General features: G+C 45.5%; 1 protein-coding gene across 1 annotated transcript in view; it reads right to left on the bottom strand.

Moving 5' to 3' along the window:
• The window catches only part of Mbd2 (methyl-CpG binding domain protein 2), a 53,103-nt gene extending 43,742 nt beyond the window's left edge, over positions 1–9,361 (bottom strand). Inside the window, exon 1 of the mRNA XM_050121707.1 lies at positions 8,704–9,361. Within this exon, the coding sequence (XP_049977664.1) occupies positions 8,704–9,248 (545 nt within the window). The 5' untranslated portion in view covers positions 9,249–9,361. The remainder of the gene's footprint in view (positions 1–8,703) is intronic.
• Between the last annotated feature and the right edge of the window lie 1,921 nt (positions 9,362–11,282).

Raw genomic sequence — 11,282 nt, forward strand, 5'->3', positions numbered from 1 at the left:
TAAAATGGAGTTCTGTGTCATTAATCTGTAAGAAATTGCTTTTTAGGGACAATATCCCTAAAGTCTTATCTAAAAACTTTTATAAACCAAATAGCTAGAACAAACTGTGACTGTTTCTGCAGAAGAAACCCCTTAGAACTTCAGAAAGCATCTCACAGAGGCTGGCATGCCACACCTAGAATTTAACCTTGCACTAACTAGTCAAAATAAGTAAAACATAATTCAACAAACAAAGAACTTTAAAACACTGAGGAACAAAACAATACAACATTACGCTGGACTGAACTAACTTCAGGCTCAGGTCTAAAGACAAAGCATGTCACCTGTCACATTGCATGATATTCTGTCAACACAGACTCCGGATGGCTGGAAGACCTATTAACCTTTGTTGTTCACAATCCCATGACTTAAGTACTCTTGGAACACAATTCAAAGTTTACAAAATTCAACTAACGATGAAGATTACAACCAATACCAACCAGCCCATAAGAGTAAGTAAAGTAGCTAAAACCAAAATCCAGTCTGGGAAAGAAGATATGATCACACACAGACTATCTCAAATCCAACTGCATTTTACACTGGAAAATAGGCATAGCACCACAAGCGAAGCCATCAGGGTACTTTCAACACTGCCTCAAGCTCGATCATCACTATCAACCACATGCTTCCAATCTTTGCCAGTGGCATCACTGCCCATGTAGCATCTACTCCTCCAAGCTGGATGAACACTAACAACCTTCATCTCCCATATTCCTCCGCCACCCATCCAGCACCAAATTCAAATTCTCAGATTCCCCAGTGGTGACAAAATGCCTTCCCCTCCTTTAGTACATCATCAAAAGAACTCAATCAAATTTACTGTTTACAGACTTTATCCTGTCGACGTTGGTATCCTAAATTACAACCTCAGTTACTGAAGTATGCCATGTACTTTTGATTCCAAAGGTATAATCTATCTATCTTTCCAGATGGGATGAACCTGTCAATGAGATATTATGTCCTTCAAGCCCACCTAAATCGTCATGCGCCTTGTTATTCTCCAGTCCAAACGAAAAACAATTGCAGTCCTCTGAAATTTTATTTCATTACAATTCCTGTATGTTTCCTTGATTCCAATATATTTCCAACAATCAAATATTATAAACCCCTTTTGATAAACTCTCAAAAGTCATTATACAAAGGCAACCATTGAACAAAGTAACTGAGAGCAAGAAACCTATCAATTGAGTAAGAAGGAATGTAGTTTTCTTTTGCAGGCATGCTGGGATGAATCATATACTTAAAATTAAAAATAAAAAAATCACCTTTAGTCAGTTTTACTACATAAATCTTACTAAATCACTCAAATTAATCTGAAAAATTATAATTATTGTATTTATCAGCCATTTATATGATTATGGTTTTAATTAAGCTAGAATACCCATGAAGCCCTTGTTATCAAATAGTCATCTTTAACACGTAGTGAATAAGGGAATGGGGGGGGTGGGAGAGAGAAAGAGAGAAGGAAGCTAAGCCAGTAATGCACGCTGTGATCTCAGCTACCTAGAGGCTGAAGCAAGAGAGAGTCCAAGCCCAGCCTGGTGGCTTTAAGAAGGAAAGAGGGATATAGCTCAGTAGCAGGATGCTCACCTAGCATCTACAAGGCCCTAGGTTCAGTATCTCCAGTATATAAAAAAGAACAAGAAAATATCTTTCCACAAAATAAAATGACAATCCTTAATCGAATATCCGCCTAAAGATCCTTTTAATGCAATAAAAACTTAAGCTCCAGTGTGGATCTTCTTTCAGCTGACTTATTTTCAGAACTTGAAAATATTCAGGCAGTATAACCTTTACCAAAAAGATAAGCACCACACTGCTTAGCATGTGGCTGAGACAAACAGAAAGTCATTTCGGGAAGAACCAATGAATTTCAAAGTTGAATGTGCAAGAGGTGTTTCCTTGTGTGTTAAAAGTCACGTTAAAAATATGCCAGTACCTCAGTGTCAAGGCTTCCACAGAGCAAAACTCACTAAGGAGGTTACTCTGGACACTTCTCCTCAGACTCCAGAGATCTAAATACCCATGGACAGGACTCACTATCAAGACTATTCTGGGTTGCAAACACAGTTCAGGGGTACAGAGCTGGCCCAGCAAGCACAAGGCCCAGGATGAAACTCTCACATACTTATAATCCAAGAAGGGTAAAATGCAGAAATTTACAAGATTAGCAATATCAAGTGGTGCCTCCCAAATTCTGCTTCACTCCTGTCATACAGACAGGACTCTGCAGGGCATCTGGCAGATTGTGCCATGCAGAAACTCAGGACAAGCCACTGTCCTTTCAGTAACAAGCTTCAAGAAAGTAAACCTGCCTACCCCAGGGAATTTGAACACCAGGGACCTTGCTGTAGGAGACAGGGACAGGCAATAGGAGGACAAGGCCCAAGAGAACAGGTAAGTAGGAAATGTGTTCATGAGATTCACACCAGCTGCACAGCAGCACTGAGCCTGAGTGCCCGCTGAGCACAGACAGGGACTACATTCCCATCACCCTCTAAGATGACTGCTCCCCGTCCGCATCACAGAAATACTAGGACTTGCAAAGTGACTAAGCTTTTATTCTAAGATGTCAATTACTTATTCTAGAAATATCAATTCATAACTTAAGTTTACAGTATTTTTTTAACACTAGTAGATAGATTAGTCATTTTCAGTTTGCTCTGACCAAAGTAATGAATACTATCTCAGTTTCAACCACAGAGAAAATTTCCCTGTTAACCTACCCCATTCCTGAACTAACTTGCAATCATGCACTTAATTTATGTTATCCACTATTTAATTAAAAATCAAACTATGAGTCGAATCTCAGTTCATATGAAGACATTTCATCGCTTGAACCCAGCCTCCTTTAATTTCTGTCAAACTGCTTAAAGTGACTGTTAAACATAACTCCATGCTAAAGATTCTTAAATATAACTACCCAGAAGAAACTTTATGTAAAAGAAAATCTAGAAACTGTACCTGAGATACCAGAATGCTTAGTGCCATCTGCATTTCTGTCACATTGTGAACCCACCTGGAACCGTCATCTCCTGAGCAGACAACTGTATTCTACTGTGCCACCCTGTCTCCACAGACCTGCAGTGTGCAACTGAACCCATCCTCTGAAGCCCCTCTGCTAACAGCAGGACACATGCTGATGACAAGTGAGCTACAGCGTTAGTAGCTGTTACAAAGACCGCACAACCCTATCTTCAAGGCCGTTTCTGACAGATGAGCTGTGGGCATGGAGTCACTCCAGTGGAATGACACACAGCAGACTGTAAGGGACAGGGCCTCTCCGAAGGCAGAGGGCTAGTACGCTGATGAAGAACACACTCAGAACCACAGGACTACCCACCACGATCAAGAACTTTCTAAGGAATTAAGGAAAACCCTCACACACACAAAACTTCTATATACTTGAACACTGGAAAAGATTAACCAAAACTTCAAGCTTTTAAAAGAATACTTTTATGTTTTTAAATGTATGGGCATTTTGACTGCACTGCAGAGGAGTACCACATGTCTGCAGTGCCCTTGTCGCTCCTGGAACTGTAGCTACAGACAGCTGGGTGTCACCATGTGGGAGCTGGGAAGGAAACTGGGCTCTAGAGGAGCAGCCAGAGCTCTTAACCACTGAGCATCTCTCTAACCCTTAAACTTTCTAAGTTGTTTCTTTACCCCACCCCTTTAATTTGTTCAAATTTGAGTAAACATTCAAAGCAAAAGATTTCTGTAACATTAAAAACAACTCCCCAAGGAACCAAATTTTATCTGAAGCTAAAATGTAAACCTTGAATTATCTTTTGTACTTAAGTATAAATCCTAATTGTCAGAAAATTGCCAAATAGTTTTTTTTAAAAATGCATACTCCTGCTTCCAAAAACAGTGTGCAGTGACAGGAAGACTGACTCAGCTATTCCTCACAGCTCCCCCGCACCCCTGCACACGCACTCATCCCTAAAATGAACACTCAGAAGCCCCTGCACAACATGCCCCAGTAGTTTGCTATCGACTTTCATATTATTCTCCATGTCTGATCGGTTACTAACCAACTTTGAACCCATCCTGCACATGGCTACAGTCAACATGGTCTTAACCACATGACAGACTATCTGCTAGCTTCTGCATTCTAAAGTATCCCAATGTCCATCCTAAAGCAGGACACTTGAACCATAGCTACTCTTTAAAAGCCTTCAACGTAAACTTAGTTTTTAGAATATATAAGTACATAATTTTATATTTTATGTAAGTTTAAAATAAATTGAAAATATAAAACTAATAGTGTTCAGTGGATTTTCCCCATTAGCCCTGCATCTGAGGCTCTGTAACCTGGCTCCTTCAACCTTTCAACCCTACTTTCCACTTCTCTTACCCCATGACCTTTGCTCCAACCATGTTGGTTAATTCATTTTGTCAAGATTGAGCTGAATGCTCCCATCTTTTACCTGGTCTATAATGCAACACTCCAAACTCCAAGATCTCCTCTGGAGACTCCTATTTTTAGGAACCTAACGTCCTCTGTCTGCCATGAAGACCCCACAGCCCTCACAGTGAATGTGTTTCCCTCCTCTGAACCCATGGAGAGAGCACCACTGTGGCAGGAGTAACCGTGATGTGACTGCTGACTTTTCTTCTCGTTTTGCAATACTGAACTATGTGTGGTTATAAAATTTCCATGTTTCAGTCTTACGGCCACAAGCAACTTACTGAAGTTCTTTATGAATGAAATTATATTGTATTAAATTTGCTTCAAATATTGAAGGTTGGGTCAGGGGTAATAACCTGGAATAGGGCCTTCCCAGCCACAGTGAACTGTAGCCTCTGGAACTGTGAGCAAAAAGAAACGTAATGGTCTCTCCTTACCGAATGTGTTGCCTATTTGGTTACCTGAGCAAGAACAGTATTAATCCTTGTGTCAAATATTCTGAGGTTCGTGTGACAAGCAGACCCACTGATAAGTGGACAAACAAGAGCATGGGGGAACACTGTGGCTTGTTCCCAGTGCACCACTGTTGGGTCCAGGAGGTGGAGAACCATGCCCAGATCTAATCTTACACCCAGCTGCCTCCTCTGGAGACTCCTACTTCTATTCAGATCGTTTGTGATTTTTATGGACCTCAGCAACACCTGAGTTCAAGAAAGTGAAGCCAGCCAAGAAGGATAGTGTGTGCCTGCAATTCTAGCATTTGGGGGGCACGGAGATAGGACTGCCACAACTTCAAAGACAGCATGGGATTATATGCCTAGTACCAGGACCAACGAGTGCTGCACAGAGGGGGAGAGGAGATGGCGAGAGAGAACAAGTTCCTAACAAACCCTATGAAGAGGAAAGTATTTCAGAAACACAAACCAGTATGTGTTGCACAAAAAGCCAAATCCTGGAAATGAAGGATCACAAGCCCAATAAGAAAATTACTGCTTTATGGGTTCAAATGTGGCAATGAATTTTTTTCAGAAACTGTACCAGTGGACCAAGTAGTTTAACAAACCACACCCTTTTTGAAAACATGCTCTGGATGATAATATATGAACCGCCACAGCACTATCTCAGTAATCCTGACAGAAGGCGTAATTACAGTGCTTAACTGGCAACCAGAGGTGCTTCTATTACACAGTTTCAAGACGCAGCCAAAACATATTCCACCAAAACCTGAGGCTTTCCCTGTGCATTAATAAGTGTGGGCACACCCTCAGTAAATAGGCATGGCTTAGTTCAAATTAATCTCCCCAGGAGCAGGCTAATTCGGGGGTCAGTAATGTTAGAGTCTGTGTGAACAGCTGGGTGACGGTGTTCACATTACCAGCAGGGTTCCCACTCAACCTACCATTAGCAGACATTCTGAACTCCTGGTTTAAGGCAGGTACCACATGGACACCAATATGTAAAACTAAGGTGGAAAAGTAGTGTGAGCTGAGTTTCACTAGTCCGTCACACAACTAAAGAAACTCATGCGGTACAAGCTTCACGCTCACAGCAGGCAACAGAGTAACATCTCACAAGCAGACAACAAACCACAGACAACACTCTTTTAGCCCTAGATAAGCACAACAGTCCAAAGCTCCGGCTGGTGTGTGTGTGTGTGTGTGTGTGTGTTTAATACTTGGTGTATATGTGGTGGCCAGGGTGTAGTGGTGGCAAGGAGGCGGCGGCTAGAGGACACCCTCTAAGATCAGTCACGTTCCACCAGGTGGGTTCCAGGGATCAAACTCAGTCATCAGCTTGACAGCAAGAACCTGTGGCTGCCAAACCATCTCACCAGCTTCTAATGTTGTGCTTCTAGAAACAAGAGTCTCATTACATTAACCAGGCTGGATCCAATCTCCTGGCTCAAGTGATCCTGTCCCCTCAACTTCCTGAGTAGCTGACACTACAGGCGTGCGCAACCACACCCAGTTTGACTTTTGAATTTCTTTTCCAGCTATGTATCCAAAGAAAAATAAAAACGCAAGCTTTTCTATAATGCAAAGTTCATTTGAATAAATACATCATTCCAAAACCAAACAAACCATATCGCAACACAAGTTCCGTAAGCGATGAAATACAAATTCTACAATGTCCAACTGAGAATGGATTCAACCTCAGATACAAAAGACTCTGTGGAATAGAACTGTCTCTGAGACACCAGCAGTAGTTGACAAAGCCTGTGCAGCCTGCCTACTAGAAAAGGTAACAGTAAAACAAACCCTAAGCAAAGAAGAACTGGAAGCAGCATTAAATGAAACAAATGTATCTATCTAACAGCAGCAGCCTTTTAATTTGTTTTGTTTTTCAAGACAGGGTTTCTCTGTGTAAGCCTGGCTGTTAGGCAGGGAATTTGCTCTGTAGACCAGGTTAGGAACTCTGCCTGCCTCACCTCCTGAGTTCTGAAATTAAAGGCGTGGGCCACTACAGCCAGCTAGCAGCTACTGTTTTATTTTTAGCAACATCATAGCACTGCACTGAGCAGTGATGGACAAACTGAAAGCCACACAATCACCTTCATACTTGAAGCTTTCTGAACGCCAGGCCTGCTGGTACAGAACTGTGATCCCAGCAACCCCCGGGGGGGGGGGGGGGGGGGGTGGGAAGGAGCACCCCCGGCCCGAGGNGGGGGGGGGGGGGGGGGTTGGGGGGGGGGGGGCTGTGCAAGAGCATCACCAGCTCCAGGCAAATTCAAGTCCAGCTGGAAAACTCAGTGAGGCACTTGCCACAAAATTTTCAGAGGGGGTAGGGGAACAGGATGTAACTCAGTTTATAGTATTCGCCCAGCGAGTGCAAGGAATAGATTCAATCCCCAGCACTAAAAATAAGTTGTCTCAAACAAAAGTGAATGAGTTGGAACGCAACACTTTTTTTTTTAACTTCAAGTGCTGAAAAGAGTAAGCTAATCATTCCTGCATCTGAGCATCCGGCAAGAATGTGTTCAGGGTCTGGCGATGCTCCTCAGTGGCAGAACACTTGTCTGTAGATGGACCAGGTCCTGGGTTTGACCAACACCACCAAGGAGAAAGGGAAAACAATATGCTCATATCTATGCATACATTAGCAGTAACTACACTCATGTATTTTGATGCATGCTTGTACACAACTTTTTAACCCCTTAAACACTGTTCACATATATGAATTGGAACTACTATACCCAAGCATATTTCCCCCGCGCCAGTTGAATGACCAATAGGAAAATTTTCACGTTATTCCAGCTTCTGAACGACTAAGAGCTAGTTCTCAAACACTCAAATATATTACCCTGCCTGAAAACCGTTCCACCCTGGGTCCTCCAAGCTACTGAATATAACATGTTTGTACTCAATAAGTGGGAAGGTGTGGAGGAACATTTAGTTTGTTCATAATCCCACTGGTATCAGTGGCCACTGACCCTTTCCTGAGCTTGCCACCCATCACAAATGAAGGGCGTCAGCAGTGTAACCACAGTACTGCAAGATGACATTCAAGTGAAAACCCCTGAAGCACTTCGGCTCTATTTCTCAGCTGTACTGGCTCGCACTGGGGGGAAGCTCATTACTACAGCACCGCAGCACCTCTGGCCTTCCCTCACAAGGCCAACAGCACCCTCTCCCCAGGAGAGATCCAGAAACGTCTCCAGACACTGCCCCATGTTCACTGGGGGAACAAATGTTGGTCTGGGAGTCTGACAACTTCCGTTGTCAAAGGGCTAGGACGGACTGCCACGCCAAAGCATTCCACACAAATGCCGACTTCTACGTGAGACCTCCCTGGATCCTACAAAGTTAACTGAAACTTTCTTCGGGTAGATGGCTCATTCTTCCACACGGGCACGATTAAACGCACTTCTGATGATGAATCTGGGACATGCTGGGACAGGCGCCAACAGTGACTGGGTTTTAGAGTTTCGTTGAATTACACCTTCTTTTAACCCTTTCGTGGCCTAACTAACCATCCTTTCCATTAACCCTTCGTTCGCAAACCATTTTTCCCGGAAGTCTTCTGCAGAACGTTCCTTCCTCACCTTTCAGACACTTGTGCCCCTCACTCCACTGAGGTCTAACCTCTGCCAAGGCCTCAGCACCCCCTCCCCATACCAGCTCACCCGGTCCTTGTCATATACCTTCAGGACTCTGCTCTAATCCTGCAACCCCTGCCCAGGCCAGATCGTGACCCCTGACCCCTACCTGACCCTGCACCCCCACCCCACCCCCACACCCTCAGAGAGATACCTGAAGTAGTAGACATCGCTCTTGCCAGCACTGAGCCCTGATTTTCGGATCACTTCCTCCTTCTTCCATCCGGGGGGGAGGGCCGGGCAGTCCATCCTCTTCCCGCTTTCCGTGGCCCGGGGTCCCCTGGGCCCCGGCCCCGCGCTCCCCGACGGGAAAGGGACAGGTTCCCGCCGGGGGGCGACGCCGCCACCGCTGCCGACGCCGCAGCCGCCCGCGCCGCCGTCGCCGCCAAGGCCGCTGCCGCCACTCTGGGGACGGCCGCGGCCACGGCCCCGGCCCCGGCCACGGCCCCGACCCCGGCCACGGCCACGGCCACGGCCACAGACGCCGCCGCCCCGGGCCGCCTGCTTCCACCGCCCCCGGCCACGGCCGCCGCCCCGAGCGCCTTCCCTGCGCACGCCGCTCACCGGGGACGGAGCGAGCGCGCTGCCCTGGCCCCCCTGCTCTATGGCGGAGTCGCCGCCAGCGCCGCTGCCGCCCGCCGCGCTCTCCCCCTCCTCCTGCTCCGGGCAGCAGCGGCCTCCCCCCGGGTGCGCGCGCATCCAGCCCCCTCCCCAGCCGGCTCTGCGCTTCTTCCGTAACCGAGCCCTTGGAATCCCGGAGACCCGCCCCGCCCGCAGCGCGGCGCGCGGGGGACGCGCGCAAGCATCATAGAGCGGGCGCGCACAGAGCGGCCCTCCCGCCCGGGGCGTGGCCCCGGCCGCGCCTCTTAGGTCCTCCAAGCTCCAGGGCCGGTCTTGTTGTCGTCTCCGCCTCCTCGGAGCCACGCCCCCCGCGCCCACCGGCTCCGCCCCCGCCGCGCCCTTCCGGCCCAACCCCCACTGGACGCGCGCGCCGGGTGCTGGAGCTTGGTCGGGTGGAATCGCGCTGGCCAGTGTCCTGGGTGACCCGGGTACTTTGTTTCAAGTAGGGTTAAACTGTAGCCGTCGTGTGCGCTTACCTGGGTTTGCTCCCTCAAGTAAGGCGTAAACAAACAAAACAGATCTCATTTTGTATTTTCAAACTCAGCTGTTCTGGGAATACCATAGCCTCCTGTCCACTGTGGTTTCCCCAAGGACTTCTGATTGAACGAATGAAGCCGTTCCCCCCACGAAACGGTTGTCAGTGCCCTCCAGCGCTTGGGGTCAGGGCCACTACTTCTCCTAGGACGTTTTCAGGGTATAGGAAGGGGGAAAATACTCTGTTCAGTGGTAAGGGTTTGGCTTCTAGATTCTCCGTAGAATACCTAAAATCCTTGAGTTCATCTAGAATTATCTCATGTCGGGGGTCTTTTCTTGATTTAAACCCTTTGTCTCATAAGAATATCCGTGGCCTCTTCACTTGGTAATTATATCTTTATGTGGAAATAAATTTAACCCACAAAACTACACCTTCAGGAATCTGGGTGTAACTCATCTAAGTCAGCAAACTCATTATTCTGGAGTAATTTTAAAGGATAATGGAACTTTAGAGAATGATTTATGTTTTACTCATATTTGAGAGGTGGATCTTGCTGTGTTGTCCAGACTGGCCTTAAATTCTTGGAATCAAATGATCCTCCAGCCACAGCCCCCCACGTAGTTAGACCTGCAGTGGCATATGCCACTCCAAGCCAGGCTTAAAGAATTTTAGGTTTTTATAACTGTCTATTCTTTCCAGAGATGTGCTATTGAAATCCAGGATGATACGCTATGAAATACTTAGAAGACTGAAATATACCATGTCAGACTGGATAAAGTTGGGTTTCTGAACATAGAGAACCTAAACTTAAGACCAATTTTAACATATAGAAACGAGTATTTAATGTAACGTAATAGAATATTAAAACTGGTTGTCTAGCATGCAAACAGTAACTCATACACACAAACCTCACTTAGAGCCCAATCATAAACTTCTAATGTAGTTTATTACAGATAAACTAAATAATAACTCCCTGTAGGTAAACTATCTAGAAATATAGCCAGCAAGAGTTGGATTGTCACAGAGAGGTCAGTCCTGGAACTATGTGCTTTCGAAGTCATTGGTCAGGGTGGAAACTGAAGGAGACAGCCAAGCTAGGCTTACAGCTCAGCGCTGTGTTAAACAAGTGTATATGAGGCCCTGGGTTTACCCCAGCACTGCAAAGAAACGAGCAAAATCTCTTTGGAAGCAGTAGTGAGACCATAAATGGGAAAATATATACTTCTGGAAACTTTTACATTTCCATTTTGTGCCTATATCATGCCTATAAATGCATTTTAATGGAGTAAGTCACATTAATTTAAGGTCATTATTTTAACTTCTACCAGAATCAATTTACTCAATTCCTGCAAATACCATTTAATGTTCCTCTAGTAAGAAAAATGCATTTAGAAATTTATGAAGCTTTATTGTCACATGTGACTTTTCCTACTATAATCCCATCAAGTCTTTTTAAAGGTCCCCTTAAGACTTGTGGGGGAGGGGTCTTGAGCTAGTTGGAAGAACTATAAAGGTACATAAGATCTAAGAATGTTTCAGAATTGGATTAATGCAGGGTTGGGAGCTATGAAACCTTTTACAATCCAGTTGGTATGAACCAGGGGCCCAAGATGTTGGCCATTCACTTACGTAGTGAC

This window comes from Alexandromys fortis, unplaced genomic scaffold (assembly GCF_014885135.2).
Source record: "Alexandromys fortis isolate MF-2015 unplaced genomic scaffold, M_Fortis_MF-2015_v1.1 scaffold_202, whole genome shotgun sequence".
Lineage (NCBI taxonomy): Eukaryota > Metazoa > Chordata > Mammalia > Rodentia > Cricetidae > Alexandromys > Alexandromys fortis.